The sequence below is a fragment of the Sciurus vulgaris genome, assembly GCF_902686455.1.
Source record: "Sciurus vulgaris genome assembly, chromosome: 8".
Classification (NCBI taxonomy): domain Eukaryota; kingdom Metazoa; phylum Chordata; class Mammalia; order Rodentia; family Sciuridae; genus Sciurus; species Sciurus vulgaris.
The window spans coordinates 123844772-123867306 of NC_136468.1; the positions used below are offsets into that span (position 1 = coordinate 123844772).

At 50.5% G+C, this 22535-nt stretch overlaps 2 protein-coding genes across 7 annotated transcripts; one reads left to right on the forward strand and one right to left on the reverse strand.

Moving 5' to 3' along the window:
- Positions 1-609: 609 nt before the first annotated feature.
- LZTR1 (leucine zipper like post translational regulator 1) lies at positions 610-18043 on the forward strand. Of its 6 annotated transcripts, none has more exons than XM_079150363.1 (21): positions 610-804; positions 1647-1709; positions 4935-4991; positions 7457-7536; positions 7922-8030; positions 8613-8696; positions 9456-9513; positions 10168-10307; positions 11309-11510; positions 11920-12075; positions 12487-12678; positions 13417-13509; positions 13677-13772; positions 13857-14010; positions 14265-14446; positions 14689-14845; positions 15644-15770; positions 15863-16012; positions 16664-16769; positions 16856-16936; positions 17169-18043. In XM_079150363.1, exons 3-21 carry the CDS (start codon positions 4942-4944, stop codon positions 17283-17285), a joined length of 2334 nt encoding a protein of 777 aa, XP_079006489.1. In that variant the 5' UTR covers positions 610-804; positions 1647-1709; positions 4935-4941; the 3' UTR covers positions 17286-18043. The 6 variants fall into 6 exon arrangements, with proteins under 6 accessions (XP_079006489.1, XP_079006486.1, XP_079006484.1 ...); XM_079150358.1 differs by lacking the exon at positions 610-804 and adding an exon at positions 821-1210; XM_079150359.1 differs by lacking the exon at positions 610-804 and adding an exon at positions 821-1210 and having other exon boundaries at positions 14265-14434.
- LOC306667701 (THAP domain-containing protein 7-like) lies at positions 17382-22521 on the reverse strand. Its single transcript, XM_079150412.1, has 5 exons — positions 22207-22521; positions 21622-21777; positions 20983-21113; positions 19971-20611; positions 17382-19883 (listed from the first exon to the last, which is right to left on the reverse strand). Exons 1-4 carry the CDS (start codon positions 22284-22286, stop codon positions 20436-20438), a joined length of 543 nt encoding a protein of 180 aa, XP_079006538.1. The 5' UTR covers positions 22287-22521; the 3' UTR covers positions 17382-19883; positions 19971-20435.
- Between the last annotated feature and the right edge of the window lie 14 nt (positions 22522-22535).

Below are 22535 nucleotides of genomic sequence, written 5' to 3' on the forward strand. Positions count from 1 at the left end.
CATTATCATAAAATTAAAATGCATATATTTGCAGATCTGTGTGACTTCCAGTGTAATTGGGCCAACGTTCACAAGGAAGAAAGCAGACCACAGGATAAACAGGTCAACCAAGGAAGTTAGGCCTGTTTGAGCACCCAGAGGAGGTAGCAACTGATGCCCTCCTCTCCACAAGGTTAGGCAAAGTGTCTCCAGCAAGTGTCTTTGGATCTTTATTTTTAAAAGAACAGCACTCCAGTTAAAAAGGGACAGCATGTGCAAAGGGCTTGAGATAGAACATACTTCTTCAAACATCAGCGGCAGCTCATTCCTGGCACTTTGGGGGCTGTAGGAGCTGGATCCTGAGACAGACACCACGCTTCTCATAGCACTTGGAGCTTTCTGAATCCTCATTTTGCCGGTGAAGAAGCAAAGGATCTGCTATTAAGGGGAATAAGAATTCAGAGGCTCTGAGCTAGCCTTGGTTCCCAGAGGGGAGATGCAGTGGCGGGGGATGGGGTGCGCGCGCGTGTGATCTCGGGGAGCAAGCAGGAAGGGAACAGCTGGGCCGCCTGCGATGCCGGAACCCTCCATCTGAGATCCCGGGAGCGGCGGAAAATCCAAACAGGAGCCACACGTTGGCGCAGGGCAGGCCGGGAACATCGAGTCCGCCTCCGCCTAAGGTTTACTTGTGGCGTGGACCTAGCAGGCGCCGGAAAGCGCTGTCCTAACAGATTTGGGATCAGGCCACCGCATTTACTGACAGGGGAACCTGGGCCTTGTACTTCGCCAGAAATGCTTTCCGGAATGTTAAACGCTCCCGGCCAGGTCGGCTACCAAAATCCGTGTTTGCCTCCACAGTCACGAGGAGGGCTTAGACTTGTCCGGAAGTGTGGGCTGCCGTAATCGTGACACTGGACGGAAGTGCAGCACCGTTGGCGCAGGGCTCCCTGGGAAATGTTGTCTTTTCTGGCTGTCTGGGGCGGTGGCCGCAAGTCCTGCAGACCCGGTGGCCAATTCGGCGTGCACCAGGGATGGCTGGGCCGGGTGGCTCTGGGGGCCCGATCGGGGCCGGGGCCCTGGCAGGTGGGGCGCGCTCCAAGGTAGCTCCAAGTGTGGACTTTGACCACAGCTGCTCAGACAGTGTCGAATATCTGACGCTCAACTTCGGGCCCTTCGAAACAGTCCATCGTTGGCGGCGCCTCCCGCCCTGCGACGAGTTCGTGGGTGCCCGGTACGGCAGGATTCAGGGGATTCTGAAAGCGCTGGGAGCGAGGTCCCAGGGCGGGCCTAGGGGCGAGGCTCGGGCATCGTGCCCTGGAATGAAATATGGTAGTGGGGCGGGTGGTGTCCAGGGCAGAGAAGGGAGTTCCTAGGGAATCCCAGAGTTGGGTGATTCTAAGCAGGCCCTAGAGCTGTTGTGTTTCTGTATAACTGGGGTCCCACCAACTGCGAGTTGAGGTGGGAAGTCCAGAGAATCCTCTGGTGGTGTCAAGCATCCTCACGTGCAGGGTCATTGGGGTGGTGGTAGAATTTTGGGGTCTATGTAGACCTTGTCAGTTGAGAGGTATTTTCCAACTTCTGTGGCAGTACCGCACGTAATCCCATTCCTTGGGTGCTACCCACTAGTGTCCTGGCCTCACCACCATCCACCCCTTCTTTCTTTCTAGGCGCAGCAAGCACACAGTGGTGGCCTATAAAGATGCCATCTATGTATTTGGTGGGGACAACGGGTGAGTGTGAGCATCAGGTGTTTGGACCAGGTAGGGAGAAGCAGTGCGATCTCAGATTGGGCCGGTGGAGCACCACTGCTCTCTTTCCAGACGTTAGCTAAGCACTGTAAACCTCAGTTTTCCCTCTGTGAGGTTACCAGATTGTGGTGAGAATTAAATGAGATCCTACCCTCAAGGGCCTCCTCACAGCATTTGGTGGGTAGTTCATGCTCAGTATGTGGAAATGTCCCTTTTGTTTTGATGAGTAGATGTAGCTTTGAAAGACATATGTATCCTTGCTGCCAGCCCTGCCAGTTTCTTCTTTCCCTAAACTTCCCTCTTGACTTTATCCACATGCTTACTTTGTAGTCAAAAAGTATGGAGCAGTTTTATTTATTTTGTGCATCTTCCACTTTTTTGAAGGTTTTTATTATTGCATAGGCTCCTGGGAAATAACCTCCTGATAATGACCTGATGTTCAGTTGGTGGTCATACTTCCATTCACACAAACTGCCACCAGTTAAGTTTAGCTAGTTTTCCTGTGGTGAGAGTGGAGTGTTTGTACATGATCCATCCTGCACATGAGTCCTAGCTTTGCCCACGCCTCAGAACCTGGCCTGAAGTCCAGAAAGGGCACTGCAGCCTGGTCCTACAGGACTCCTTGCGGGAGATGATCTGAGGTTGGTGGGTGATTTGCGATCCTACCAGAACCTGCATGCTGGGCAGAAGGGCCTCCTTGGCCATAATCCCCTGGCTTCCAGCCTGTTTCTGCCAGTCTCTTTTCCAAAGGGCAGTCAGAGGGATCTATTTACAAATGCAAGTCAAAGCATATTCCTCCTCAACTCATAACCCTCTGATATCTCCCCACCTCTTTGAGTAAAAGCCCAAGTTCTCATGACAGTCTGTGATGCCACTGTTTCTCTGCCTATTCCTTTGCTGCACAGGACCCTGCTGACTGCCTTGCTACCTTTAGATTGTTCCCACTCCCCTCCCACAATAGCTCTTTGCACTGGCTATTCCCTCCTTCCCACACTTTCTTCCTCTCTTCTGTTCCTCCCTTTGAGTAAAGCCTTTCCTCACCTCCCTTACCTCTGCCACCTCCATTTGTCCTTGAAGCACACAGATTTTGATTAGGATCTGTGTCTTCTGCTACAGCAAGGCCTGTGCTCCCTTCACCCCTGTATCCTAGCACCTAGACAACTCAATAAATGTTGAAAAAGGAAATGAAATAAGAAAGAGGCATTTACTCAGCAATATTTATTAGAAACTTAACAAGAATTTCCCAAACCAAAAAAGGCCTTGGTGTCAAGTACAGGGCGGTAATAGGAAATGGGGAACTTCTGTCCTCAGTATTCTGTAGCAGGTAGAGTTGTGTAACAATTATGGAGCAATAAGTAGAAAAGTCTTTGCTATGATGTATCAAAAGATAAAATTACAACAGGGCTGGGGTTGTGACTCAGTGGTAGAGCACTTGCCTAGCATGTTTGAGGTACTCCGTTCTATTCTTAGCACCACATATAAGTAAATAAAGGTCCATCAACAACTGAAAATATTGGGGCTGAGGCTGTAGCTCAGTGGTAGAGCACTTGCCTTGCATGTGCAAGGCACTGGATTTTATCCTCAGAACCACATAAAGATAAATAAATAAAGATATTGTAAAAATAAATAAATATATTGTGTCCACCTACAACTAAAAATATTTTAAAAATTAAAAAAACTATTTTTTTAAAAAGATAAAATTATAACAAATTAATTATAGAGGTGTTTGGCTTTTATTTTTGATTCATAAATTGAGGCAACCTCTATTCTACAGAATAGAATGAGAGTTCTCCCTGGACAAGAGCAACACAGTGGGTCATATAAGGCAGGAACAAGGAAACTGAACAAAAACTGATTGGTTAACATTAGGTTACTTCAGGTTACCTTTTTTATAAAGGTTAAAGCAGAGGGGATTTCCTTATTACACTAAATCGGGTAGACTGGAATCAACTGTTTTCAGGAAAAACTGGTCTGTATTGAGATCTGTTTCCTTAAAGTTTCAGTTTATGAGACATTTGGCATAAGTACCTTTCTATTTTGGTTTGGTTTAGTCTGTTGGGGGCCTAATACAGGAGGTCATTCCAAAACAGTGGCTTCCCATAATTTTGTTTAACAAAGGAGACACTAAGAAACAGGATACAAGGTGTGGTGATGCAAAAAAAGCATTGTGGTGCATGCCTGTAGTCCCACTGACTGGAAGCTGAAATGAGAGAATTGAAAGTTTGAGGCCAGCCTCATAAATTTAGCAAAACATTGTTTCAAAATAAAAAATAATAAGGGTTGGGGATGCAGCTTAGCAGTAAAATGCTCCTGGGTTCAATCTCTGGTTAAAAAAAAAAAAAAAAAAAGGAAACAGGAAATTTATCTCCCTTAGATTGCAACTCTGTAGACTGGAGCAGGATTAGGGGATGAGGTGGGAAAAGAATGAGGAGGGGGAATAATTAGCCAGGTTAACTTCCAACCTCCTGGATTCCTGGCTGTATAACTTGAGGCACAACCTTTTATCTCCCAGGCTGTTTGTTCTTCTAAGAAATGGAGTTGGGGAGGGCTCCCACCTGGTGTAGACTGAGTAAGACCGCAGAGGGCACCTGGTACAGGCTCCACCTGAAGCTGGTGCTGGTCTCCTGTTGGTTTGCTCTTTTCCCTCAGACTAACAAGAGTTAGGTGGTAATATGGCAGCCCTGTAAGGAGGTACAATGGGTAGTGAATTTGTTTCTGATTTTATTGTATCTTTAATGTAGTTGTTTTACTGGTTTTACAATTAATAAAGAGGTGTTAGAAAGATCAGAGAGAAGCATCTCATTGTGGTGGTGCAGCCTCAGAGGAGGGGGATTGAGGTGAGTGAGTGGAGGTTCTAGAGGTTGGGGTAAATGATGAATCTGTCCTCATGGCAGCCTCTAATTAGGCTCCTGGTGGCTGGGATCATACTTTGGTCCTAACTCCAGGTGGGTTAGCCTTGCCTGTGTGGCAGCCCTTGTTCCCACATCAACTGGGAAGCCTTCTTGTTAGTCATCACTCTTGTCCCTCAGTCATCAGTTGGTTGCCTTGCCCTGGCCAGGTCCCAGAGGTCAGTGAGCTAGCCCAAAGTGACCCTTTCTGTTGTCCCCTGCAAGGTCTGCATGTAGTGCCCACCTTTAGAGTCCTGGTGGGGTAATACCCCACAAAGCACACCTGGCTAATGCCATCCTCTCTCTGGCTGCCTTTTAGGAAGACGATGCTCAATGACCTTCTGCGTTTCGATGTGAAGGACTGCTCCTGGTGCAGGTGGGCAGCTTCCCATGCTCTAAGACCCTGTCCTTCCTCCTGGAACACAACAATGCTTTGCTGGGACTGGTTGCTGGTAGAATCAGCTGGGCTTAGAGAATCAGAGAGAAGGATCAAGGAGGAAAGAACCAGGGCCCCTGGGCCCTTGGGTGCCACAACCAGAATCTCTTGAGTATTTTCTTCCATTTCCTGGGTTTCTCTTCTAGTTACCATTGTTCTGTGATTGAAACTAAGCGGTCTGTTTGATCTAGTGTTTTTTTTTTTTTTTTTTTTTTTTTTTTTTTTTTTTTTTTTTATCTAGTTTTGAGTCCCCAAATTCTGCAGGAGAGCCCCTCAGTTACCAGACTTCCTGGACCCGGGGCTCCTATGAGATCTGACCAAGGGCAGGGGAGGGTATCAGTTAATGAGTCTTCTCAGAATTGACCCTGTGCTGGTGCAGGATGCCACCCAAAGGTTAGCAGCAACATCTCTTCTCCCCTCCCTGCCCCATGGAGCCCATTGTCTGCCAGGAGACTCCACACTTGCAGTAGGCAGCATGTTCAGCCTGACCAACCCCTTCCACAGAGACATCTCTCTCAGCTGTGTGACCACCAGTGAGAGACAAATGCCCTTTCTGAGCACTGCCTACTTGTGCCCATCTGTAACAGTCCAGCTGCTGCCTAGAAGCAGCTAATAGCTGAGGAGGAGATATAGATCCTAGGAGCAAGAGATACTGGGCTTTTTGAACTCTTACCATCTGCTCACACAGGAACACAAACCCATGGAGCCCATTGTGACCACACTCTGTTCTCAGTGACCATACTTGGCAGGTACTGTCTGTGGGCCATCACCTTGGTCCTCAGCAGCCCTTTGGGGTGGGGTCTCTGTCCTCTTTGGCAGAGGAGAATATCAGTGTTCAAAAGATGCCAGAACCCTGAGCCACACAGGGCAGCACCACTTGGCACCACATACCATCTGCTGAGGAGTTCTTGTCACACTTGGAATAGCTGCAGAAGTGGATATGTTGTTTCTCTCTTTATGATACAGCTGTTAACTGATTAATTTTTAAATCATTGAAGAGCTGGATGTGGGCTGCAGCTAAAATCAGTCCCAACAACTGGGAAAGTTGAGGTAGGAGGATTCCAAGTTCTGGGCCAACCTCAGCAATTTAGCGAGACCATATCTCAAAAATAAAATAAAGCTGGGTGCAGTAGCACATGCTTGTAATCCCAGTGGCTTGGGGCTGAGGCAGGAGGATCATGAGTTCAAAGCCAGCCTCAGCAGTTTAGCAAGGCCTTGAGCAACTTGGTGAGATCCTGTCTCTAAGTAGTATATAAAAAAGGGGCTGGGGATGTGGCTCAGTGGTTATGCGCCCCCTGGGCTCAATCTCCAGTACCAAAAAATAAAATATAATAAAATAAAATAAAAAGGACTGGGGATATAGTTCAGAGGTATAGCACCCTGGGTTTGATCTCCAGTATCAAAAGATAAAAGAAAAAAAAAGATCATTCTTAAGGCGAGCTGTAGTGGCATACATCTGTAATCTGAGCTACTCAGAAAGCCAAGACACATGTTTCCAAGTTCAAGGCCAGCCTGTATAACTTACTGAGACCCTCTCTCAAAATAAAATTAAAAAGGCTGGGGAATGTAACTCAATGGTAGAGTGCTTGGTTAGCCTGTGCAAGACCCTGGCAGTAATCCCCAGTACAGGGCAGGGTTGGGGTGCACAGAAATCACTCTGAAGACTTTGTAATTTTTTGTCAAAATTTGCTATAAATGGAACTGGAGTTGTGGCTCAGAAGTAGAGCACTTGCCTGGCATGCGTGAGGCCCTGGGTTCGATGCTCAGCACCACATACAAATAAATAAATGAAAATAAAAACGATCCATTAAAACAAAAAAGAAATATATGGCAGAACCAAGTTTCAAAAAAGAAAATTTGATGTAAAACTCAGTGGTTAAGCAAGCACCTGTGGGTTTATTCCCTGGTACCAAATAAATAAATAATAAAAAATAAAGTTTCTATGAGAGATATGCCACTTTTTAATTTTTTTATTATTTTATTTTATTTTATTTTATTTATTTATTTATTTATTTTTAACAGTACTGGGGATTGGGTATAGAAGCCAGAGTCACTTTATCCCTGATCTACATTCTCAATCCTTTTGTGAAATTTTGAGAGAGGTTATTGCTAAATTGCCCAGGCTGGCCGTGAACTTGTGTTCCTCTGATATCACAGGCTCAGCAAGTGGTCACCTTTGAAATGCAAAAATAAAAGGAAACTGGGTACCATGGCATACCCTGTAGTCCTAGCACTCAGAAGTCTGAAGCAGGAGGATCTCTTGAGCTTACAAGCTCAAGGCCAGCCTGGGCAGTAAAGAGACATTTTAAAAATTGAAGCATGAGGGTTGCCACCCTGTTTAGACATGGACTATCTTGACTATCTGGCTGATCCTTGGTGATATACCACCCTTGTGCCTACTGTAGGGCCTTTACCACTGGCACCCCACCAGCCCCTCGATACCACCACTCTGCTGTCGTCTATGGGAGTAGCATGTTTGTCTTTGGTAAGTAGCTTTCTTCCTGGTGGGCCCACAGCTGCCCTGTCCTCCTGCCAGCCTCCTCCTAACATGGGTCTTTTCATATCCTATACTTGGCAGGTACTGTCCATTCCTCACCTTTGTCCACTGATCTGCTTTGAATTCCTCTATTGGGCAGAGAACCCCTTTCCCTAACTGTCCTGAATCCATGGGGTTGGGTAATCTACCTCTGTGAGGATTGGGGCAGGAAACAGTGTCATGGTCATCTCTGTGTCCCTAGAGTCCAACACCAAGGCAGGCAGGTCCAGTAGTTTATAGGTGGAGTCCCAGTTGGTACATTTCCAGTAGGGCCAGATTCTGCCCCAGCTCCTGGAGTTTGAAGATATGTCATGATTCTCACTCTCTTTACCAGGGGGCTACACTGGAGACATTTATTCCAATTCTAACTTGAAGAATAAAAATGACCTCTTTGAATACAAGTTTGCAACTGGCCAGTGGACAGAGTGGAAAATTGAAGGCCGGTGAGAGACCTGTGGGATCAGGAGTGGCCTGGGTGGCAACAGGCTTGAACTTGACCTCCTATCACATTTCAGACAGGGAGCCTGAGGCTGGGAGAGGCCTGAAGGCATGCAGCAGGCAGGTAGCCAGGAGTGGTCACTTACCCCAGGTGCCCATGGCCTACTCTCAGTTCTAGATGCCCTTCTTTTAGAAGAGTCCTGATGTACTGCTTTGTGAGCACTCTCTTTGCTATTTTGTGGCAGCCAAAAGATGATGCTCTGCCTCCATGAACATCCAAGTTTCATTTTTGTTTTTGAGATGTTGTATATCAAACCTAGGGTTTCATGCATCCTAGATAAGTGTTCTATCACTGAGCCATATCCCTAACCTTACATCTAGATTTCTTATCCAGCTATCACCCAGGCCTCACAAACTTACCTTCTGTTCTGTTGCTTATTCCCAGTGCCCCAGAAGTGGCCCTCAGAGCCCCATTGTCAGTCAGATGTGACTCCAGCAGCCCAACTGTGGTTTCTGTCCCACTAGCTGGGGCTGTAAGCTCTGTCCTATACTGGATGGCTTCCTTATTCACTCCCTCCTTGCTTTAGGTTGCCAGTTGCCAGGTCAGCTCATGGAGCCACGGTTTACAGTGACAAGCTATGGATCTTCGCTGGCTATGATGGCAATGCCAGGTAGGAAGTGGCCTGGTCTATGTACCCGACCTATGAATGTACATGGGTACACAGTGAGCTTTCCTGGAATTTGAGGGCTTAGGCTGGGAAAAATCAACCTGGTGGATTTTGAGTACTTGCTACTCTGGGGGTTTCCCTGAAGGGAGCATGGTTATGGGAGAGGAATTTGGGCAAATGGTGGTAGGGCTACTGAGTGGAACCCTCAGCCATTCAGTGGAACCCTGTGATCCCTTGAATTAGTCAGATGAGGATACTTGGGGACCCAGGGAGGAGGGACCCTGAGAGGCCCAGTGGGTTAGGTGGGTGGGCAGTGTCAGGGCATACCCAGCCTTGGATTCCTGCCTATGTCACAAGCATTTTCCTTCTAATTTTAGATAATTAGTTTTGCTGTATTTTTCTGATTACAAAAGTAGCATGTGTTTATCCGAAACTTTAGCATTGTAGAAATCCCTAGTGGTATAGTGGTAGTGGTGATTTTTGTGATATCTACAGTCCACTCCCTGCTATGGGGGAGAATGGCTGAGGAAATAGTGGCCCTGCCCTACTGCCCCAGATGTTGTATATGAGGCTACTTGTTCCTATCTGGGCTGGACAGGGGATTGGAATGGCAAGGATTTGGTGCAGTTTCTGCTCTCAAGCCTAGCTCCCACCTCATAGCTTCACAGATTGGGCTGGTTGTTCTTCCCTGCAATCATCTGCCCTGGCCAGGCCCTGGTCTACCCTGACAGCCAGACCCCTGATCCCTTTTTCCTAATGCAGGTTGAATGACATGTGGACGATTGGCCTCCAGGACCGGGAGCTCACATGCTGGGAGGAGGTAAAGGGCACAGAGAGCTGCTGGGGTAAAGACAAGGGCTGGTGAGGGGTGCAGGAAGTCAGGGTAGAATGACAATGGAGTCTGCTTTTTTGCCCTTGCCAAAGCCCAGCTTCACTCTTCTCCATGACCTGCTAGGAACCTCAAGACCAATTCTAGTAACAGTTGCACAGTGACTGAAGACTCTTCAGTCCTGGGGCTGGGGATGTGGCTTAGTGGTAGAGTACTTGTGTAGCATGTGCAAGGCCCTGGATACGATCCCCAGCACTGAAAATTAAAAGGGGGTGCACTGAGTTCTGAATGGGCAGAGTACTGTGTGTTGTGATGATGAATATTATTTTGCTCTAATCTACTTTTATTTGAACATAGGACAGTTTGCTCTCTTGTGTCCTGATCATTGGAGTTTCCCATGGGACTTTCCTTCCCTTGTTTCTATATGATTTTTAACCTCTAATGAATTTACCCTTGTGGTTTTAGCCCCCACTGGTCAAAAAACCAGACTCATGTAAGTGAGATGGGCTATAAGCTGTTCAGCAAATCTTGGTCTATGAACCGTCATTCACAAAGTTACAGGAATGAAGGTCCCCCCATTAAGTACATAGAAATGTGAGCTAAGGTCCTGTGAGGGCCTTGGTCTGAGCTGTACCCCAATCCCAGGTGGCCCAGAGTGGTGAGATCCCACCATCTTGCTGCAACTTCCCTGTGGCTGTGTGCCGGGACAAGATGTTTGTATTCTCAGGACAGAGTGGAGCCAAGATAACTAACAACCTCTTCCAGTTTGAATTCAAGGATAAGACGTAAGCACCCTGGTTGGGGAGGAGGCATGGTTAATGCCTTACCCTGTTTCTGGTAGCCATGGTAGCCCATCTATCCAAGTTCTCACATATAGCAGGAACACACAGCCTGGAGCAGAGATGTGTGGCACACCCACCAGACTCCTCAGGTTTGACTGTAGTTCAGCAAGATAGTATCTGGTCCAGGGTCCCTGGCTGAGCCTCCCTCTAAAGGGCAACGCCTACCCTGTGACTGGCTTGGTCAGTCCCACCAGTAACAAATGTGACTGGCACAGCTGTCCTGTGATGGCAGAAGATGGGAAGGGTGCCCAGGCCCTGAGAAGTGGCCTACACTATCCTTGGCTGCCCGTTGACTTTTCTCCTGTGATGGTGCTGTCTTCTGTTCCTGGGAGTGAATGGAAGAGAGAAAACATGGGCTTGGAAGGGGACTCAGAAATTGTCCTTTAGATCAGGGATAAGCAGGAGGAAGGGCTAGCATCCCTGGTTGAGGGAAACCTCATTGGGTGATGGGCAGGGGGTGGTTAGCATACTGCCAGATGGCATAGCCAGGATCTATTTTGGTTCTTCAACTAACTTAGCAAAAAAGGGGGTTTGCTGGAGGGGATTTGTAGGAGCAGCATTAGCATGTGGGGTCCAGAGTAGGGACTTGGCAGTCTGGGCAGCAACCCACAGTGGCACATGTATATCTATGCACAACTTCATTCCCCAGAGAGCAAACTGCCCAGAGGTCAGATGACACCCTTCTCATACCATTATTGCTTCCTGCTTTTTGTTAAGGGGAGGGGGTCTTGTGTAGGATCGCATGGAGTTGGACAAGGCTAGTGGTGCCAAAGCTAAACAGGGCATGGAATTCTGGGGACCCACACCTAGGCCCTCCCTTGGAACCTTGAGCTGGTCACCACAGGAGTTGCAGGGTGACTTCATAGGAGGAATCTATTGTGGGGAGGCTGTGGTAAGGAACAGCCTTACCTACCATAGTAGTGGTTTACTATTGTGTGCCCCAGGTGGACACGCATCCCCACCGAGCACCTGCTCCGGGGCTCCCCGCCGCCCCCACAGCGGCGATATGGACACACCATGGTGGCCTTTGACCGCCACCTATATGTATTTGGGGGTGCAGCTGACAACACTCTTCCTAATGAACTGCATTGCTACGATGTGGACTTCCAGACCTGGGAGGTTGTCCAGCCCAGCTCTGACAGTGAGGTGAGCACTGCCAAGCTATGGAGTGGGAGTTCCAGGGAGTCCTGACCCAATGGCTGGATGCCAATGGCACCCATCCTACTCTCACAGCCTCAGGAGACTCCCAGGGCTCCAAGCAGTCAAGAGGAGCAAGGCCAGGACACCCTGGGCCCTCAGCCCCTGAATGCCTGCCTCTTTGACTCTCTAACCCTTATTGCAGTCTGCAGGTTTTTAATATTCCATGTTTCATCCCATCTGCGCTGTGCTGCTATCCTACAAATCTTTATGACGAAGCCTGCTTTGACTGAGCTCATCTTCACAGCCCTTATCCTGTTCCTTTTCCTTCCTTCTAAACCCACAGCATGCTCTGGCAGGGATGACAGCCTACGCAGCCCTTATTGACTGGTCACATGCCCATGTTTCTCCCCACCAGGTTGGTGGGGCTGAGGTGCCTGAGCGAGCTTCCACTTCTGAGGAGGCACCCACCCTGACCTCTGAGGAGCGGGGTAGCTTCAAGAAGTCCCGAGATGTGTTTGGCTTGGATTTTGGTACCACTTTACCTAAGCAGCCCACCCAGCCAGCATCAGAGGTAAGGGCCAAGGACCCTTGTTAAGGCTCCATCACCCCTTGAAGCAGGTCCTATGGTTAACCTCTCACAGGTAGGGAGAAGGAAGTTCTGAAAATTATTAGGGTCACCCATCAAAGGAGGCACAGGGAGGCTGGGGATATAACTCAGTTGGTAGAGTACTTGCCTCACATGCACAAGGCCCTGGGTTCAATCCCCAGCACCACATACACACACACACAAAGAGAGTCACAGGCCCAGGAGTCCAAGCACTGTTGGCTGGACTGTGGTCCCTGGGGACTTCAGACTTTGCCTTCTAGGGTCTGTTCATCCTGAGGGTCATAGAGCCTATCCTGTCCCACTCATCTACCATGGCCCTGGCACCCAGGAAATTTGTAACCTCAGGGACTGGACTGTTTGGCCTCTCCTTTACAGCCATATCCTTGCCCACTCCAACCCCACTGCTGGAGACCCTGCCCCACCTGCTCCCCTCTGCCCACTTGTCACCCTTCCCAGCTGCCCAGCGGGAGGCTCTTCCATGCAGCTGCTGTGATTTCTGATGCCATGTACATCTTTGGGGGCACCGTGGACAACAACATCCGCAGTGGGGAGATGTACAGGTTCCAGGTATGTGGCTCATGGACTTATAGGCCTGCTGGAATGGAGAAGCCCCAGTGATAGAAAACTGAAGCAGGGGCAGGGCTTGTCCAAGGGTGCCTGTTGATAGTACTGAGCCTGATGGGATAGGAACCTCTTTAAGGCCAGTGGTGGGGGTGATGGCTCTGCTTTGAGGGAAGGCTGAGGTGACACTAGGAGTAGGTCACCTTCAGTGCAGAATGAACCAGGCAGAGCCTCAGCAGGGTAGGGAGATGCGAGGGACTAACAGCAGACCTAGTGGAGGCAGCCTGGCTAGACTGAGCACTCGGACCTCCAGGACACCCATAGACTGGAGGAGTCAGGGTTGACACTAGCTTCCCAGGGGAGCTTTTACACTTGGAAGAACAGGTGGTCAGAGCAGGAGTCCATGGGACAGTGGAGTAAGGGACAATTCTCTGGAGGAAGACAGAGGTGTGCTGGTGGAGCCAGCATGAATACATGGGTCCAGGCAATGGAGATGCCACAGCCCTGCCAAAGTCTGGGGAACCAGCTTAAGGCAAGGAATAGCAGTGAGAGTAGCTTGTGGGTGTGGCACCAATGGGCAGTTGTAGGCACCAAGGCGGATAGCAGGGCATGCCTGTGGGTAGAGAGATAACTGTTCCCTCTCCTCAGCCAGGCCTGTCTGCCTTTTGGTTCTGTGGGTTCACATGGGCTGGACAGGAGCCTCAGGGTTGGCCTACATGGCAGCGCTGGGGTCTTCTTCTGCAGTTCTCCTGTTACCCCAAGTGCACGCTGCATGAAGACTATGGACGGCTATGGGAGAGCCGCCAGTTCTGTGATGTGGAGTTCGTGCTGGGAGAGGTGGGTGCCCTTCCTTAAGCCCAGCCCCACTTGCTTTGCTTACAGAGTGGGAACTTCACTGTTAGAGGCCCAGCTGACTACATAGTGGTGACTGTCCTAGCCAGCCAGCTGGCCTTTGTCCCCTGAAATGCAGATCTTATACCCTTCACATATCCTTCTTTGTGTAGAAGGAAGAGTGTGTGCAGGGCCATGTGGCCATTGTCACTGCAAGGAGCCGCTGGCTCCGCAGGAAGATCATGCAGGCACGTGAGCGATTGGCCCAGGTAAGGTTCCCCTCCACTGCTGAACTGGGTAGCTGTGTCCACTGTTCACTGGGGTTCCCTTGAGTTTCCTTCTTTTCCCCTCAGAAGCTGGAGGAGGAGGCAGCTCCTGCTCCCAGGGAAGCCCCTTGTGGAACACGGCTTCCCCTGCTCCGTGTGGCCATTCGGGAGGCTGAGGCCCGACCCTTTGAGGTGCTCATGCAGTTTCTCTACACCGACAAGATCAAGTACCCAAGGAAAGGTCTGCCTGGGGTGTGGGTGGTATAGTCACAGGGGAGGGGGTGAATAGCACTGCCAGAAAGTGGGTATGCTAGTCATGCCTTTTAGACGGCCCCCTGAGGCTCAGAAGCTGTGGTCACCCTTGATCACCTGTGATCACAACTGCCAGCATGTGACCCAGCTGACACCTGGCAGCCCTGACCCACACCCATCTGTGGAGGGACCCCTAGGTCTCCCCTTCTGGGATCCCGGAGGCTCAAGGACTTTTGGGTGCAGGTCATGTGGAGGATGTGCTGCTCATCATGGATGTATACAAGTTGGCGCTGAGTTTCCAGCTATGCCGCCTGGAACAGTTGTGTCGGCAATACATTGAGGCCTCTGTGGACCTGCAGAATGTGCTCGTTGTGTGTGAGAGTGCTGCAAGGCTGCAGCTGGGACAGCTCAAGGTGCGGGCAGGGGTGGACCTGCAGAATGTGCTCGTTGTGTGTGAGAGTGCTGCAAGGCTGCAGCTGGGACAGCTCAAGGTGCGGGCAGGGGTTAGTGCTACAGCTGGGACCATCTGCCAGCCAGGGACTCTATTGGATGGGGTGGGTCATGCATGTTCAGGCTGGGTCCCAACTCTGCTCCCTGCAGCAAGCCCCTTGCCCAGCTTGGGACCTTGGCCTGACCCCGCTTGCCTGCCCGGGCCTGTCTGTCCCAGGAACACTGCCTGAACTTCGTGGTGAAGGAGTCCCACTTCAACCAGGTGATCATGATGAAGGAGTTTGAGCGCCTCTCATCCCCACTGATTGTGGAGATTGTGCGGCGGAAGCAGCAGCCACCCCCTCGCACCTCCTCAGACCAGCCCATGGACATTGGTAGGTAACCCTTTTACCCTGTACAGCGGGGAGTAGGGAATGGTATTCATCTTGGGTAGAACACTTCAGAGCCATGACAGCACCTGCTAAGCCCTTGGGGCAGGAGGTGTGTCTGTGCTCCATGTGCTCCTGGGCACAAGGGCAGGGATGGACAGGGGAAGGCAGACTTCCTCAAAACCTACAGGGCTTTCCATAGCAGGCTGTGCAGCAGTGAGCCTGGATTCCCTAAGCCCATTTCTGGGTTGAACACGGGTACTTCTTTCTGCCTGGGCTGTCAGGTCTGATGACTCAGGGTCAGTGATCAGCTGCTGAGTATCTATTTCAGGCACAGTGAGGGTTGTGAACATCCTGCAGCCTCATAAACTTCCAGTGCTTTCTTGTCCCCTCTCACTCTGGAAGAGATGTCACAGGCTCCTTTGTATTCCCAGTGTTCCTTGGGGCCCATGCTGGTCCTGGCCACTGGTCCTTGGTGATATCTGGAGACATCAGAGGTCAAGTGATAGGCCCAAAGAAGGGTATAGTGGTCAAGTTGTGGGAAATCAGATGTTGGTGGTGGCAGCCTCGGGACTACCTTTGGAGATGTAGTGGTTCAGTCAACCTGAGGAACTGAGAGGAGAAAACAGACTGAAAACTCATCTGGCCTTGGGAAGCTTTGTGCAGGGCAGCATTGTGGGCTGATATATGGAGAGGCAGTGCCTGTGGAGGTCCTTAGGCTAGAATATACAATAGCCCCTTTGCTCAGTATCTGCTTCGGGTATGGAGAGGCCACCTGTTCAGGGTCCCTCCACATCTCCCCAGGCACATCTCTGATCCAGGACATGAAAGCATACCTGGAGGGGGCAGGTGCAGAATTCTGTGACATCACTCTACTGCTGGATGGGCATCCACGGCCAGCTCACAAAGCCATCCTGGCAGCCCGCTCTAGGTGGGTCGAAGGCCTATACAAAAGGGCAGGGCAGGGCCCAGGTGTTGGCTTCCTTCTTCTGAGAGATGGGCATTTGCACCCCCCTCCCACAGCTACTTTGAGGCCATGTTCCGGTCCTTCATGCCTGAGGATGGTCAGGTAAACATCTCCATTGGGGAGATGGTGCCCAGCAGGCAGGCCTTCGAGTCCATGCTGCGCTACATCTACTATGGAGAAGTCAACATGCCGCCTGAGGACTCCCTGTATCCTCATAACTCTGAGGACACTCTCTGGTCATCACTGAGGGGTCACAGCACCCCTTGGACTACTTTGGGCCCCTCTGCCCTGTCTTGGCTAGATGGGGGTGGCCCACCTCCCCATTCTAGATTACCCAGTGCCTAGTGCTGGGCCTGGTTCTCTCCAAGGGCTCTAGAGCAGGTGGACAGCTGGTAGGCAGGGTTCATAGCCTGGGAGAATGGTGTTGGCCATTGTTCTCTTACTTCACATCAGTGGTGTCAAAACCTTTTTTTCCCCCTCTCTTTGCAGGGCTGGGCATCCAGCCCAGGGCCTCATGTATTCTAGGCAAGTGCCTGACCACCGAGCTACATTCCAGCTTCTTCAGTGGGGTTTAAACATGGGGTACTAGAATGCCTGTTGAGCCAGTGAGGTTATGGAGTTCTGCAAATATGCATATAAGAATGAGATTTGTGGTTTTCTTTGGATCTTGAATGGAGCCTTTGAACCACTTGGTGGTTCAGAACCTGTTTAGAGAGTAAGCCAGTGTCTACATCTGGATGAAGCCCTGGCCTCTGGTGTGTGAGACTCCTGCAGCACATTCCTGGGGGAGAATGGAGAGAGCAGCTGGATGGGCAAATGGGCTTCCTTTGGCCAGTTGCTCCTTAACCAGTCCCCAGCTACCTGTTTGCTGCCCCCTACTACTATGGCTTCTACAACAACCGGCTGCAGGCATACTGCAAGCAGAACCTGGAGATGAACGTAACTGTGCAGAATGTGCTCCAGGTATAGCCCCTGGTGCTTCCAGGCCACACCTCTTCCTCTGTGGGTGGGGGAGGTGGGACAGTGCTTTAGAATTCCTGCCATTGCAGATCCTGGAGGCTGCTGACAAGACACAGGCACTGGACATGAAGCGGCACTGCCTTCATATCATTGTGCACCAGTTCACCAAGGTCAGGGTCTGTCTGGATCCAGAGCTCACCCACATCAGTACTTCATGGAGGTGGGGGGGGGGGGGCGGTGCGCCTGGGCTGGGCCAAGCAAAGTCTGTACTTACTGGCCACTACTCTAGTTCTGAGTCAGCCCAAGCCCTGAGAAGTTGGGCCCCCAAAGAACTTAGCTACCACACTGGCCCTTATACCAATCTGGTTCTATCTCATTTTGGCCTTTTGGTCATCTGTACAGGTCTCCAAGTTACCCACGCTGCGGTCACTGAGCCAGCAGTTGCTGTTGGACATTATAGACTCCCTGGCCTCACACATCTCTGACAAGCAGTGTGCAGAGCTGGGTGCTGACATTTAGGGCACCACTGGTGTCAAACCAGCATGGAAAATGATGCCGGATTGCTTGACCATTGCTCTGGCCATTCATGTACCTGCAGTACCAGTGGAGTCCAGGATCAGTGTGGTCAGAACCTCCAAATGGAGCTCAGCAGGTGCAGGGGACCCCAAATGCCTCATTTCATCAATGTAGAAGGGCTCATAGGGCTGGAATAGTGAAGTAGATCCCTTTCTAAGCTGCTACTTTTTCCTGGGTGGGAGGCCAGGATTCTTAAGTGACTGCAATACTACAGGAGACAGGGGACCTGGGGACCAATCAGTAATGGGGAGACTAGAAAAGTAGCTCCAGAGCTGGGCATGGGCTTTGGGAGACAGCCAGGCCCTGTGGTCCTATGGATTCAGGCATAAGGTCCTGTTGTACAGGTCCCTCTCACATGGTGAAGGGGACTTGGCAGAATTACTGTGGCATAAGGGAGTCCTCCTACATAAGGCCCCACAACACTCTCAAGTATTTCGTGTAAGGAGTCCCTGTGCCCCCCAGGAGCTTGTGAATACAGACCAATGACAGGAGGTTCGCTCTGTCTCCAGAGATTAATTTTGGAGTGATGAGCCCAGAGGTCAGTTCCCAGTCATGCTGGGCTGGGCCTGGCTTCCAGAGGGGTTGCAGATTCCCAGCTCATCTCTGTGTACATCTGGGCAAAGGAGAAGTTAGCAGAGATGTCCCCAAGTATTTATTCTGTCATGGACATGCCTCCAGTAAAGCCAAAGCAGTGCTACCTACACGTGCCAAGCTGGCATAGTCTCCAACACTGGCCTGTGGTTCTCAGCCTCTGTGCCCTCCCACAGTGCAGCATAGGCTGTGTGGCAGCCTGATGGCTTGGCTGACCCCCCAACACAGGTTCAGTCAGTCTTGTCTCTCTATCCACAACTCCCTGACACCACCTGGTGTCACCCATTCATAAGGTGGAAAAAAATATGGGAGGTATTCAGATGGGCCCTTCCCTGAGAGCCCAGCAGTGGGGTTTCTCTTGTCTCCTGCACATCTCTGTTGGGTTCCAAGAAGACTCTCCCCTCTTGCCTGGGCAAGGAGCTGAGGAAAGATCAGAGAATTCTCCTGTCACCCAAAATTACAACCTATATCAGTCCATTCTGATGGAGGAGGTTCAGTTGTGCTTTTCCAGGAACCAGAATGCATTGTCGTGTCTCTGGAAGCCAGAGTACACCTTCGGGCATCATTTCTCTTTCTGGCCTTAGAGCACATTTCCTTCTTCTGGTTGAGCTCCACCTAGATATGACCCTACCATAGGGCCCCAGGTGGCTGCAAGTAGGTGGAGGTGGGGTATCCTTAGCCAGGTGTAGCAGATCCATAAAACCAGACACCTGGAAAGGGACCTGGTGCAAGATGAGCAGGGGAAGTGAAGGAGGTGTGGAGCAGAAACTGAAGAAGGTGGCTGAGCTGAGGGGCAGTCCCTATGAAGAAGCAGCAGGCTAGAATTGAGAAGGGGTAGCCTGGGTTGGGCGATAAGGCCAGGTATAAATGACTCAGTGTGCCACTGAGTGACCTGCCAAGTTTCTACCAGATGTAGGCCTATCACACCCCCAGGGCAGCCTCAGCCAACCCTGTCTTGGAAAGGCAGGCCTGGAGGCCTCATTTAAACCGTGCTCTATGCAGACCCTTGTTAACTGGACCGTTGAGTATTTCTTCCAGACAAGATATGAATAAATTAAATAAATAAAAGCAAATTTGAGAACATCATGTATCAGTTTGGGGACTAGAAAGATAGGTGTGCTCCTTGTGCTATGAGACCAAGGACTAATAGGGAGAGGTCATGCTGGTATTGACAATCAGCCCATGCATTTTGCTGTTTGCCAGTTCACACACAAAGTGAAGCCTTTCAAATTCTTATCAGCTAAAGAAAAATGTCACTGAAGCCAGGATCTGCATGTCTGCCTCCAAGGTCTACCCACCTCTTCCTAAACTTCCAGGATCTAAAACTTCTTTGGATAGGCCTCATTATCAGCCAAGCACAGCAGCCACAGGATGTCAGTGATAGCCATCATCATTCCCTTTTTCCTTATGGATAAAAACCCAGTATTTAGCAGTGCAGGGGATGGCCTTCTGACCTGCCAGGCAGGTGGACAGAAGCTTATTGTGCCTTTGTATATTATGAATGTTCTTAAAGGGGCTAGCTTGCTTCAATGTTGTTTTGGGATCCAAGTTAGAGTGCCTGGCACTGTCCAGAGAACCGTATGGGGCAAAGCATTGTTTAAGCAGGAGTGTCTAACACCTGTTCACCCCTATCACTGAAGGGGTTGTTAGGAACCAGGCTCTCAGCTATCCACAGCCACACATTTTGGATCCCTCTAGTGACTGTAAACACTGGTGGGAATAAGCCTTGTACCCTGAGCTGAGCCAGATAGCAGACAGCCTTCTAGAATCTATTTTAATATGGCATCTGGTGGGTCCTATGGATGCAACTTTTTTTTTTTTTTTTTTTTTTTGCGGTGCTGGGGATCGAACCCAGGGCCTTGTGCTTGCAAGGCAAGCATTCTACCGACTGAGCTATCTCCCCAGCCCTGGATGCAATTTTTAAAATATATTTTTTAGATATGGATAGACCTTCTTTTTTTTGGTACCAGGGACTGAATCAAGGGGTGCTTAGCCATTAGGCAATCGCTATGCATTATTTTTTAGATATGGATAGACCTTCCTTTTATTCATTTATTTATATGTGGTGCTGAGAATTGAACCCAGTGCCTCACACAAGCTAGGCAAGAGCTCTACCACAACTCCAGCCCATGGATGCAATTTTGATCATGTGCTTGACAGATACTAAGGATGGAAGCTTTAGTCTTGATGAGTGACTCTTCCCTCAGCCACACTGCAACTCACCTGCATGGCAAAAGTCCTTTACATGTTCCTTCAGAGTCTGGCAGGCATCTGCCTATGCCCACTCCGATGCAGCTTGGTCAGCTGCAGCCTTAATCACTGCTCCTGTGCCTGCAAGCATGGAGCTGGCAGTGGGTCTTTTACATGACACTGCCCATCTGGAAGCTGGATATTTAGAACACAGCCTCTAATGGGTGGCAGCAAAGTATACCAAAAAACTTTAGTGGGAGAAAGGCCAAAGTTTGAGAGAGGAACAATGCTGCTCTGGTGAGGGCTGGGCACCTAAGGGCCTAGAAACTCTACAAAGAGGCTGCCATGGCTAAGGCGAGGGGCAAGTTCCAGCCTCCCAGATGAGCTGAGAGGCAAAATGGCAGGTGGTGAGGCTTCTATCACAGGAAAGCAGGTGACATCAGCTTGAAGAGGTAAAAAGAATGAAGATGTGGACATCATCAGAGCAGCTGGAGAGGAGAAAAAGATGGACAGACCATATTTTATAGTACTGACTTAACATATAAATCTCCACGGAAAGGTTGGTGCCGTAAGTGTACCATCTGGGTAGACACTAAAGCCCTGTTTGCTCAGTCTTGAGGTGGAAGTGGGGGGAATCTCCTAACCACAGCACGTACTGCTTCTGACTTCTTTTTTTTGGTACCAGGGACTGAATCAAGGGGTACTTAGCCATTAGGCAATCGCTATGCATTTTTTTTTTTTTTTTTTGAGACAGGGTCTTGCTAAATTGCTCAGAACAGCTTTGAACTTGGAATCCTCCTGCCTTGGTCTCCTGAACTGCTAGGATTATAGGCAAGCACTATCCCTTCACATACAGTTTATTGAATTCTAAAATCAGGTAACACTGACGGTACCCGGTGGATAACTGTGTCTTTTATTCTTACCTGTTTTGCAATTTGGAGAGACTCAAATATGGTGGGAACCGCCCCTTCCTTCAGCCTGTGATAGCCACTGTGGGGAAAAGCAGCCCCAGTGAGCTGAAGAACAAGTGCCGCCACATGGGCCATCTCCCCCTGGTACCCAACATGGGTTCCCCAGTACTGGGATGGTGGCAGGATGGAAGGCACACAACTAACAAGTTTGAAAAAAAATGCCAAGTTAGGCAGACTCCCGCCAATCTCTTAAAAGCTGAGATGGGCGAAGAAGCTCCACCAACAGGGATGAGTGGACAAGCCAAAAAGAATTTTTATTTGTGGGCTTGCTGGGAGGCCTCGGTGACGACACTCCCTGAAACAGCTATTTTTCTCTGGTGTCACTGGCAAAGTGATCCTGGAAGTAGGCTTTATTGTACACAAAAGGGAAAGAGGAAACACTCTTGGAATCATGTCTGCCTGTCCACCTGGCAAGCTGTCCTCATGGCTGCTGCTCAGCGACTGCCTCTTCAGGACACTGCTGTCCTGCTGTCTACTACTCTGACACCCCACACCCTGCCCCAAGGCTGGCTGGCAAGGAAGCCCACCTGATTCCCACCAGCTCAAAGCAGTTCTCCTCGAAATGTTTGGAGCAGAAGTAGATGTACTCAGAGGCAGGGTCCCACAGGCCCTGGCCGCTGGGGTCCAGGCGCTGACAGTTGGCCAGCCACAGGCTACGCCTCGGATTGTCCTTCTTGGGAAGTCTGCAGAACCACAAACCTGTGAGAACCAGGCTGCCGGAGCCCCTGGGCTCATGCTGTTCAAGTTCCCCAGGGAGGAAGAGTAGGCCCTGCACATGCCGCCAGGAGACCTCCCTTGACCCTGGCGGAGAAGCATCCCCGCTACCCCTGGCACAGACGATAACACTGGGCCCTGGAGAGAGCAGGCAGCGTGCTGAGCGTCAGCTGGCTGGTAAGAGAGAGGACCAAGTCGAAGCCTGGTAGGCGACCCGTCTTTCTTTCGGGACCGGACTCAGGCGCAAACGGTCCGACCCCTTCACCCTCCCACCCACAGGTTCAAGCCTCACAGGCCTTGAGGAAGGAGGGACGAAGGCGCCGTCGCGGCTCCAAGCGGCGGAAAACAAAACGCATGCGCTAGCCAGCCCTCGCGCACTAACACGCACGCGCGCCGACCTGTGGAAAGAGATGCCGCGGTTGCGCGTCTCGCGCGTATCCCGTGTGCAGCAGCCGGCGGCAGAGCAGTGGCGAGGCATCTGGGGAAGAGGCGGGAGCTAGGTCGCCGGCGGCCGTCGGGCCCCACAGTGGCTTCACGACCCCAGCCGCCACACCCTCCAGGGAAAAATGGCCCGTAGGGACCCTAGTAGCCCGATCTCGTCCCAAACCCGTCCAGCCCGTTTCCTTTGAGTCCCGTCAGCGGCACTCACGGTCCCGCCATTGCTGCGTCGCGGAACTCTCGCGAGTGGTGCAGCTCAGCGGAAGTCCGTACCGTAGAGCGTCGGGAA